The sequence below is a fragment of the Podarcis erhardii genome, assembly GCF_964252035.2.
Source record: "Podarcis erhardii genome assembly, chromosome: 10".
In the NCBI taxonomy this organism is placed as follows: Eukaryota; Metazoa; Chordata; class Lepidosauria; order Squamata; family Lacertidae; genus Podarcis; species Podarcis erhardii.
In genome coordinates this window covers 45,942,290-45,953,383 of record NC_138500.1, presented here as the reverse complement: position 1 = coordinate 45,953,383, position 11,094 = coordinate 45,942,290, and the positions used below count along the sequence as shown (strand labels likewise).

Below are 11,094 nucleotides of genomic sequence, written 5' to 3'. Positions count from 1 at the left end.
ATTGGGTCTGCGTTGCTCCGGGACAGGAGGAAGGAAGTCAAATGACACTGAGTTGGTTCAAAGAGTTTATTCTGCTCTCCGGATAGCAGAAGGCACTTGCGTGATCAAGTCCACAGCAAGTCCAAAGAAATGACAGGTTTCATGCAGTTTATATATCCTCCAGGCACCCTCTCACTCCTCCCCTAGGAGCCCAACCACGTTGGCCTACGTACGCAGGTTGACATCACATATGTTCCTGCTCTGGTACTCTCAACCATAAAAGGATCTTCCTTCCTGTACTTCTGACCATAAAAGGATCTTCCTCTTCCTACTCTTATCTGGGACGCAGGTCACCATCTCCAGGAACACGCTTTGGCGTTATTCCCAGACGTGGGTCTGCGCGTCTTTGTGGTCAGCACATAAGGCACACACGCATCATCCCTGCTGTTCTGGAACTTGGCAAGGTCACTCATTGCCGCCACGGACTGATAAGGGAGAGAGCTTTGTTTTTGTTATGGATTTGCTCAATGGCTCAAGTTTATGCACTTTAGCTAAGGAAAAATAGGGATTTTGGTGCAGTTTAAAACTGCCTGCACAGTCAGTTTTTGGGTTTTGGGAAACCCATTCTTTCAATTGAAAATTTATCAAAATAAAAATAAGACATGCATTACATGTTCACCTTTCACTAGGTGAACAGAGTAGTAAATGTGTTCCATCACTCCTGTAGATTTAACAGGACATTAAAAACAATAGAAAGAGAGGAATATTACATAGGTCTAGATGGCATAACAAAATGACTTTATTTGTACACATGAAAGGGATAGAATTATATTAGTAAAACTACAAATAAGGTTTTTTTTAGGTAGGCATATAGACAATGAAGAGCAGATAACAATTTGGTGAAGAATTTCCTCCAAACTACCAGCAATGATAGTGCTAGGAAACAAAAACAGGTGGTTTTTTAAGGTGGGTTTTTTTGTTAACGTCTTGAGCTATGTGTATCATAGCAAATGTGGGGGTAGGCAGTCTTTGCCATCTCATTAGGTTTTAAGAGCATTGATATATCTAATAGGGGAAATTTAGATAACCAAAGTGCACTTAGAGAAAATGCATGAGATAAATCCTACTGCTACCATGTGCAGCTATCAAATGCTGTTAGTAGCTGAGCACTCGCAGAATTAGTCAGAGTCTTCAACTGGGTAGCACCAGTTGAACTTTCTGAGGAAGCTGGGTATACACAATTGAGCACCACAATTAGGGAGTTGGGCTAGATGACCCTTGGGATCCCTTACAATTCAACAATTCTTGATTTACATCTCAAAGCAGCAGTATGTTTCTGCTCTATGAAACCTGAATGCAGTACTTATTCCTGACTCCTATGTATCTCACTGCAGCCAATTGGAAACTGAGGAAGCCCCGTTAGATGTTCAGCTTCCAAAAAGGGTTTGCAAACCGGAACCATCCCGCCCAGGTTTGCGACGTTCATGAGTCAAGCTGTTTGACTTCCAAGGTAGCACTGTAACATAGAGGTTGCTAGAGTGTATATGACAGTAGTTAGGCTATCCCTGTCCAGATAGGGCCACCAGCAGAAGCTGATGAAAGGAGCTGAGCCTCAAGCAGCAGCAAATAATCCAGAAGTACCCTCAAGCTGTGTACCTGCTCCTTTAGAAGGAGTGTAACCCCATAAAGAGCAGGCAACATCCCATCCATCCAGTCTAGGGGACCACCCACTGGCAGTGCTTCAGTCTTCTCTGGATTGAGCTTCATTTTTTTGGCTCTTGTCCAGTCCATTACTGAGGCAAGACAACCGCCCAGCATCTCCACTGCCAAGATTTAAATTGAAATACTTAATGTCACTTGCACAACTTGTATACAGTGAGATTACACGAGCACCCCCCACTCAGCTTTCTTAGTCTTAATTTACCTCTTTTACTGACGCACACCCACCAAACCCGAAAGTCAGTTGCTCTGTTGTTATCTTTTCATTCAGCAGCCTAACAGCCCATGGTTAGAAGCTGTTCTTTACCCTGTTGGTGCGACTAGTCATGCTTCTATATCTTCTGCCTGAGGGCAGGAGATCAAGAAAGTGCTGGCCAGGGTGTGAATCATCCCTGAGAATTTTCCTCACTCTCCTGAGGCAACGTTCTTCTGCTATTTCATCCAGTGGATTCATGGGACAGCCAATAATATATTGTGCTGTATTCACCACCCTTTGTAGGCACTTCCTATCAGATGATGTCAAACCAGCATACCACACCGTGATGCAGTATGAAAAGACACTTTCTATTGTTGACCGGTAGAAGGAGGTCATCAGATGTTGATATTTTTCTTCCGTAAGACTCTGAGGAGATGGAGTCTCTGTTGGACTTTCTTAACCACCTGATTTTCCAAGTAAGGTCTTCACCGAGATAAACTCCTAGGAATTTAAAGGAAGAGACTCTCTCCACACAGCCCTCCCCGATGTACAGCGGGGCTAGTTGTTCTCTCTACCTCTGAAAGTCCAACACCATCTCCTTTGTCTTGCTGATATTAAGGTGCAAGTTGTTCCCTAGGCACCATGTAGATATTTTTTGGACCTCCCCTCTATACGCTGATTCGTCTCCACCTGTTATTAAAGCCATTATGGTGGTGTCATCTGCAAACTTAATAATTGCAGTAGACGGGTCAGATGATACACAATCATATGTATACAGTACAATGAATACAGGTAGGGACTTAGCACATATCCCTGTGATGTGCCAGTGCTGATTTTTAAGGAATTAGATGTTACACGTCCAATCCTCACAGTTCGTGTCCGATCTATCAGAAAGTCTTTAATCCAGTAATTTAATTTAGTGGTAAGTCAAGCTGTTTAGCTACCAATTCAGCCAAGTATCAGTTGAGCATGCCTCCTGAGGAAAGGGCACGGTATTAATAAGGTAAACAAACCATATAAGGGACGATAACCTTGCACTAGTACGCAATCTCATGGTTTAGGAAATCGATTTCACTTGGCATAGCGCTACATCCTGCAGCCACAGGAAAGCTACAGGATGCCTCGACGTGACTAAGACGCTAGTTGGGTTTCTATTACTGTACTGTACATCCTTCCTCCAGGACGTTCAGGACAATATAAAAGGTTCTCCCGTTCTTCCTACTTTATCACGTGCTTCTGAAGGAAATTAGGCTGAGAGTCATCGAGGCCCAAAATCACTCAAAACTGATGAATTATTAGCACTTGAACCTCTTCTGATACGCAATTAACTCGGCGCAAGCACCGTTATATAGAGCTTTATTGCTGAATGAGCATGCTGAGGACAGGACATCTCTGGCTCCCCAGCACAGCGATGCGGGCAGCCCAAGCTCGTCGCAAATTTTTGGTTGTTGTTTTTTTAAAAAAGGCAGCCCCAAAAAAAGAGTCGCCGCATTGTTTTGTGGGAGTCAGAAAACAGTTTTGCACAGGCATTGGGGTGAAGTGCGCTTTGAAGCAAGCCGCCCCAATAAACAAAAGGCTTAGCAATTCATAAACATTTTTAAATTTGCATTTTTGTTGCACACAACCAGAAAAACCCATAACCTTTTGCTGCTGTTTTAGAAAGCAGCGATTTAGTCCCGCCCGCCTACCCGGCCTTTCACTTCCGGGTCACGAGGCCCAGGCAGGAAGGCGCCGCCGCCGCCACACGGCCCCCCCCCCCAGCTCCTCTCCTCACCCGGAAGTTGTTGTTGAGCGCTGAGCGGCCGCCGAGGGGAGGTGAATGGGCGCCTCTGAGAGCGGCTCGAGGGCGCCGCGAGCCGTTGCTCCCCGCGTTCTTCTCTCCGCCGCCAGAGGCGAACTGGCGGGTGGCGGAGGCCAGGTCCTACTAGCTCGGCCTCGCTGCTCGACAGCGGCGTGAGGAAGCCTTACCCCCCCTCCCCCCGGTGCAATATGTTCAAGAGAATGGCTGAGTTCGGGCCTGACTCCGGGGGCAGAGTGAAGGTAGGAGCCGGGAGCGGGGAGGAGGCTGAGGCGGGGCCAGCTCGGCGCGCTCGCATTCGAAACCGTTGCGCCTCCCTAACGGTTACTTTTGAGTGACAGGGAGGTTCCGAAGCCCTGTGGGTGCGTCGGAGTGCGGAGCTGAGAGTCGTTCGTGGGCGGAGCGCTCGCTTTGCGTTCAGATGATCCCGAGTTCGATTCGGTTGTTGTTTAGTCGTTTAGTCGTGTCCAACTCTTCGTGACCCCATGGACCAGAGCACGCCAGGCACTCCTGTCTTCCACTGCCTCCCGCAGTTTGGCCAAACTCATGCTGGTAGCTTCGAGAACACTGTCCAACCATCTCGTCCTCTGTCATCCCCTTCTCGTTGTGCCCTCCATCTTTCCCAACATCAGGGTCTTTTCCAGGGAGTCTGCTCTTCTCATGAGGTGGCCAAAGTATTGGAGCCTCAGCTTCAGGATCTGTCCTTCCAGTAAACACTCAGGGCTGATTTCCTTCAGAATGGATACGTTTGATCTTCTTGCAGTCCATGGGACTCTCCAGCACCATAATTCAAAAGCATCAATTCTTTGGCGATCAGCCTTCTTGATGGTCCAGCTCTCACTTCCATACATCACTAGTAGGAAAACCATAGCTTTAACTATACAGACCTTTGTTGGGAACGATTCGGTGCTGTCAGTTAAAAAGATTCCAGGTGTTACAGAGATTCTCTTCTTGTCCGTCACAATAGACAAGAGGATGCTGCAGAGGAGAACTGGTCCAAGGCAGCGCCGCTTTCTGTGCTTCTGGACTTGCCTCTTCTTGTTGCGTATTCCCATCCATCCCACTTGCCTGTTACGCTCCACTAGCGTCGTTCAAATAACATTAGAAGTGGCTGCTTTTGGAGATGGATTCTGGATTTCTGTGCCTCGGTCTGTGTGTATGTCCCCCATTAAATAGTGGCTTCTAAGGGGAACATTTATAACGTACCTTAAAGACCATTGCAAACAATCGTTAGTAGGATTGGAATATCACTTGTAGTTTAAGGTTAGATTCTGGAAGAGGTAAAGGACTTGGATTACCATAAAAGATGCGGGAGGAAAGGATTAATGATAGGACCACAAAGGGGAGGATGGAAGTCCAGGAGATTCCTTGGAATCTTGTTTTTTATTATTTATGTTTGATATATCTTTGTAAAAGTCTAATTTGAAACTCACATATGTATATACGAAAGCAAATATATATATATATATATATATGAGAGAGTGGCTTTTAGACACTGCAGCTAAGGAGTTCTCAAAACCGTTCAAACGTTTCTTTCTTTCCCTCCCTTCCAGAGACCTAGAATCTTAATATTTATAGATATGCAGGTTTCATCAACTAGGACCAATTGATCAAACTGGTATAAATCTGCACACAAGTTAAAAACAAATTTATTTGAAGAAATAGTTGCATTTTTAGGCACCTCATGCACATACTGCATTGTTTGTAAGGGGCTTTTTAAATTTTTGAATATTGGTACTCTGCCTACTATCCAACGTTCTTGAGGCGGCTTACAGCATATTCTTAATATATACTAAAATAGACACTGATGCGATGGTTACAAAAGTGTGTATCTTAAGTTCTTAGTTCTGTTAATGCTTAGTTCTCTTAATGTTCCAATAGATGCCATTGCAGCTCCTGACCTAGAATGGATTACGGAAGCAAACAGTTGTTGGTCCCTCACAGGCCAGGGCTTCCTGGCTAGTTCCTTCCGCTGCCTCACATATTCATCTTCAGGGAGTCTTAGAATTGTAGATTTGGAAGGTACCCCCGAGGGTCATCTAGTTGAACCCTCAGCAATGCAGGAATTGCTGTAAATATGTTAGAAACCTCCTTCCTTCTATTCACAGGGTCCAGTTGCCCCTCTTCTGTGGAATCTCTGAGCAATCAAAAATTATCCTGCCCCAACATAGCTGCCTAAATAACTAGACGTTAATTTCTTCATCTTTCTTTTGTGTGTGTGTGTCTCTCATTAATTGGGTGCAGTTATTTAGTCATTCAGAAGGCTGTAAATCAGTTAATTGGCTAAGTGTGTGTAGAATTGGACCACACACATTGTGTTTTGAGTCTTCATCCATAACACGATTGTTTGTTGGCTTATGTCTATCTTTTCTTTCATCATGATGCTCAAGGCAGTTTTCATGTGTGTGTTCATGTTCCCAGTCAGACTTCCATCCAGGTGTTGAAGGGAGCCAAAGCCAGATCTGTTTAGCAAAAACATTGTGTATATTTTTTTGGGGGGGGGTAATTTTTGCCCCATCACCCAATTGGTTCCTCAACATTATAGTGAATTTTGGAAATTGTATCTATGAAGCAAGTTTTGAAAGTTACTCTAGTTAGAAATTTAAAAGAAAGAAATAGATATTTTATATTTAAACTTAGGCACATTGGATTTGTTGGAACAAAAACCAGTGACATTATTACTGTCACTCTCAGAGTATATATTTTGGTAGATAATGCAGGAAATATTAGTTTATCTAGAAAGTAAGTTTTTATGTTAAGCAGATTTCTGAAAAACATTGTCATGCCTCTTTTTCTCACTTGAAGGGTGTTACTATTGTGAAACCTATTGTTTATGGAAATGTTGCACGCTATTTTGGGAAGAAACGAGAAGAAGATGGACACACACATCAGTGGACAGTTTATGTTAAGCCTTACAGAAATGAGGTAAACAGAATCGTTCTCGGATAACTGTATATAACATATGCGTACACCTGTGCGAATTCTAATTGTTTTCTGTCCGATCCTGATCTCTTGAACACTGCTCATGTTTTAGATATCAAACTAGGATAACTATGTATGCAGCTTTCAATATAAGGAACTCTACAGTAAAATTTTAAAAAAGGTGACTACATAGGAATAAATATAAGGAATACCTTTGGAAAGATTGCAGTCTAAAGAAATAGGGTATTTGACTGCTGTCTGAATTTATGTGGAATGTGCTTAACTTTAAAGTAAATAGACTCATGGCATGCTTCAGAAAGCATCTTGGGGAAAATCAGATTAGAGGTCACACAAATGTTACAAGAATCAGCAGCTTATATACTGCTAATGCTCATAAGTATTTCTGTGATAAGTGGTAAGCGGGCTAGAAGAGCACAATGAAACACTGTAAAGTATATTATTGAATGTGTAAGTAATGGTTGACTGTATTTGTTCCAGGATATGTCTGCATATGTAAAGAAAATCCAGTTTAAGTTACATGAAAGCTATGGTAATCCATTAAGAGGTATGACTTAAAAAATTTAGTTGATACAACATATGAAATAGTTTTCAAAGAAGAAATGGCTTATGTTACTTTTTCTCTCTCTCTTAGTTGTAACTAAGCCACCTTACGAAATCACTGAAACAGGCTGGGGTGAATTTGAAATCATCATCAAGATATTTTTTATTGATCCTAATGAAAGACCTGTGAGTATTCATATTAGCATGAATAGCAAAGATCTATTTTTAATACCTGGTTATTCTGAAGAAGCCAAATTCTGTTTCAGTTTGACTAGGGATTAGCAGTCCATTGGGAAAGATTCCTTTGTTTTTTAAAAGTTGCTTATAGTGTATGCAGTTTGACCTATGATGAGAGAAATGAGACCTATGGAAATTCTGTATTTTAAGCCACTGTTAAAGGGAAAAGAGCCCAGTGTGTAAAAATTAGTGGCATCCCTAATTTGTGTGCTAAGCAGTATCTGTATACTTAATTATACACTTAATTGGTTAAACCACAGAGCCTAGGACTTGCTGATCAAAAGGTCGGCGGTTCAAATCCCCGCGGCGGGATGAGCTCCCATCGTTCGGTCCCAGCTCCTGCCCACCTAGCAGTTTGAAAGCACCCCTAAGTGCAAGTAGATAAATAGGGACCGCTTTCTAGCGGCAAGGTACCGTATTTTTCGCCGTATAGGACGGACACTTTCCCCTCCAAAAATGAAAGGGAAATCTGTGTGCGTCCTATGGGGCGAATGCAGGCTTTCGCTGAAGCTTGGAGAGCGAGAGGGGTCGGAGAGCTCCCTAGACTGCGGATAGCAGCCTGCTGCACAGAGCATGGGGTGCGCTGAAGCGGAGCGCCCCGCGCTTCGGGCAGACATCGGGCAGCCCCACAAGCTCGGGGGACAGCGGGGAGGCGCAGCACTGGCATCCCGCTGTTCCCCGACCTGGTTTGGATTCCCCAACCTGGTTTTTTTGGGGGGGAAATAAAGGGGAAAAATTTTCCCTTTATTTCCCCCCCAAAAAAACTAGGTGTGTCCTATGGGCCGGTGCATCCTATGGGACGAAAAATACAGTAAGTGGCGTTTCCGTGTGCGGCGCTGGTGCTGGCTCGCCAGGTGCAGCTTCGTCACGCTGGCCACGTGACCCGGAAGTGTCTTCAGACAGCGCCGACTCCCGGCCTCTTGAGCGAGATGAGCCCGCAACCCTAGAGTCGGTCACGACTGGCCCTGACGGGCAGGGGTACCCTTACTTTAAAGAACCCTAGTTTTCTAAATACTGTTGTTTTATCTATCCAGTGGCCAGAGTAAGTGCAGCAAATATTTTGAGGACTGATGTAGACAGCATTAAATGTGGGGAAAATACTTTCAAAGTACTGTTGGGTTTTTAAAAAATGAGTTGAATTAATTAGATCTTAATCAGTATGGTAAATTCTTACTCTGAATGAATGCTTCTTTTGTGCTGGCCACTATGACCCTGGAATGTAGACAGTTAAAATACTCAATAACAGTTGTACAGGTTATTCTTATTATTTTTGCCTTGCACAGGTGACTCTCTATCACTTGCTGAAGCTGTTTCAGTCTGACACTAATGCAATCCTGGGGAAGAAAACTGTAGTTTCTGAATTTTATGATGAGATGGTAAGAAAATAAAAGTATTGTGGGGAAATTATCCATTGTAGCTGATGTATTAAATTTATTAATATTTTTTCATTAGATATTTCAGGATCCTACTGCTATGATGCAACAGCTGCTGACTACATCTCGTCAGTTAACTCTTGGTGCTTATAAGCATGAAACAGAGTGTAAGTGCTAATAGGTGTGAATTTTCTATGAACTTTACTTGAAATTGTGTTTTTGTGAACTGTCTGCTATATCTTTTACATGAAGTATATTTTGAAAGAAATGTTTATTATGATGGATAGTATATAGTGACCAGTTCCCTTAGAAAAAGAAATCTGATTCTTACTGTTGCTATCAGTCCAGATATGGAGCAGTAAATGTGAATGGCTTAGCTCTGTATACTAGGAATTTTGAAATGCAATAAAGTAAGCCCTCAAAGCAGAATTACAGCACTTAAAAAGCACATGGTTTTTTTCTACCCACAAAAAGAGTCCTGTTAACAGTATACAAATTCTAGATTCTTTAAATATGAATTATATACAACAGCTGACCTGAATAGTTTTGTAGGAATTCAGAGTGTTGGAAAGGACCTCAAAAGTAATCTAGTCCAACCCTTTGCTATACAAGAATGCCACTCTGCAGCATCACTGATAGGCCACCCAGCCATTGCTTAAAAACCTCTAATGAAGGAGACTGCCCTATTTTCAAAGGCAGTCCACTCTATTGGCAAACAGTTCATACTGTCAGGAAGTCTCTCTCTCTGTTTTTAAAAAACTTTATTCCAAAACCGAAAAAGAATTACAAACATCAAATTCAAAATCCATATTTGTTTTGTAACATACCATAAGTCTATTACATAGTTGACTAGATTAAAATATACCTAATTGCTATAGACTTTCCTTTGCTATATATAAATGCAACGTAATTAGAAATATTTTTAATATATTTATAATACTGTCAGGAAGTCTCATTGATTCAGGTCCTACTCTCTGGAGCAAATTTTGTCTTGGAAATCAAGCTGGTCAAACACATGCAAAGAAGTTCACACTTGAATGCCCATCTACTCTGTTTTAATCTATTATATTCTAAACAATATACAATGGATCAAACAGAGTTCATTATGTTTTCTAATTATTCAGCTGTGCTTTGGAATTCTCCTAACTTAGCAAAATGCTGCATATGTCTTTCTTGCTCTCAGTTGCCAATGTAGAAGTAAAAACCAGGGAGAAGCTGGAAGCTGCCAAGAAGAAAACCAGTTTTGAGATTGCTGAACTTAAAGAAAGATTAAAAGCAAGCCGTGAAACGATCAACTGCTTGAAAAATGAAATCAGAAAACTTGAGGATGATGATCAGTCTAAAGACATATAACAAATAGCTACATATTAAAGGACTAAAAGTGAAACCTGTTGTTATCATGCAACCAATAATGTATCTTCTAAGATTTTGTAAGGGCAAAATAAGTTCCAGGGGTTTTTTTGGGTGGGGGGGAGGAAGGGGAAAATTTGGTGTGTTATATTTCACTACTTGAATGTTTAATAATAAAATGTTATTTTCATTGTTTAAATTACAATTGTCTTTCCATCTTTCTTTAAATAGGGTGGTATAAAATTTAAGTTTTATTTATCAAGTTACCTTTGTGGTACACTATACCCCATTCAAGTGTGTTCATATTGCAGTTTACTGAGCTTTATATGAAAACCTTTCACAATATTGCTGTTTAATGAGAGTAACATTTGATTGCTTGATACACTCCATTGACCTAAATATAAGAGGAAAATCTTAGTTTTGTTGATGTATAAAGTCTGCCTCTGCTTCCAGACTAGTCAGAAATATCTGATAAAACTACTGTTGGACAAAGAACAATTACTGGTGGGTTTTATATTGACCAAACTATAAATCAGATTATTATTGATGGGGTATTGGAGGCAATAACAATGTTTGTTGCTTTGAGTTTCCTCAATAAAAGTACTGTATGGGAAGCATCTTGTATACTTTTTGTTTGGTACTTGAAAATATAATAGGATATGGACAGATAGTTATTTTATCATAAATTATCTGTAAGATTTATCATGCCACCTGACAATATGCAATTTGAACATAATTTCATTTAATCTTTTTGGTGCAATTCTCATATATATTACTAAATATCTTCCACTAACTTTGATGGAAATTAGCAAATTCCTAATTTTCTGTGCTGTGTAAATAAAAACCCAAAAGCATCCCTATGCATGGGTAGACACTAGAGATAGATTAGTGCATAGGTTAAGGTTTATCAGTGTAACAGCAGTGGACACACATCTGCCTGCAGAGGTCATCCCTGGCAC

The 11,094-nt window shown here is 41.5% G+C and overlaps 1 protein-coding gene across 1 annotated transcript; it reads left to right on the top strand.

Annotated features, from left to right (window-relative positions):
• Positions 1–3,672: 3,672 nt before the first annotated feature.
• YEATS4 (YEATS domain containing 4) lies at positions 3,673–10,749 on the top strand. Its single transcript, XM_081878720.1, has 7 exons — positions 3,673–3,934; positions 6,498–6,617; positions 7,113–7,179; positions 7,267–7,361; positions 8,696–8,788; positions 8,865–8,952; positions 9,969–10,749. Exons 1-7 carry the CDS (start codon positions 3,884–3,886, stop codon positions 10,136–10,138), a joined length of 684 nt encoding a protein of 227 aa, XP_081734846.1. The 5' UTR covers positions 3,673–3,883; the 3' UTR covers positions 10,139–10,749.
• The last annotated feature ends 345 nt before the right edge of the window (positions 10,750–11,094 follow it).

Bases quoted from the DNA above. Each gene is read 5' to 3' on its own strand.
- YEATS4 (XM_081878720.1), top strand. From the start codon at position 3,884: ATGTTCAAGAGAATGGCTGAGTTCGGGCCTGACTCCGGGGGCAGAGTG. The intron at 6,618-7,112 runs GTAAACAGAATC...TATTTGTTCCAG, and splicing joins TTAAGCCTTACAGAAATGAG to GATATGTCTGCATATGTAAA. The intron at 8,953-9,968 runs GTAAGTGCTAAT...TCTTGCTCTCAG, and splicing joins TTATAAGCATGAAACAGAGT to TTGCCAATGTAGAAGTAAAA.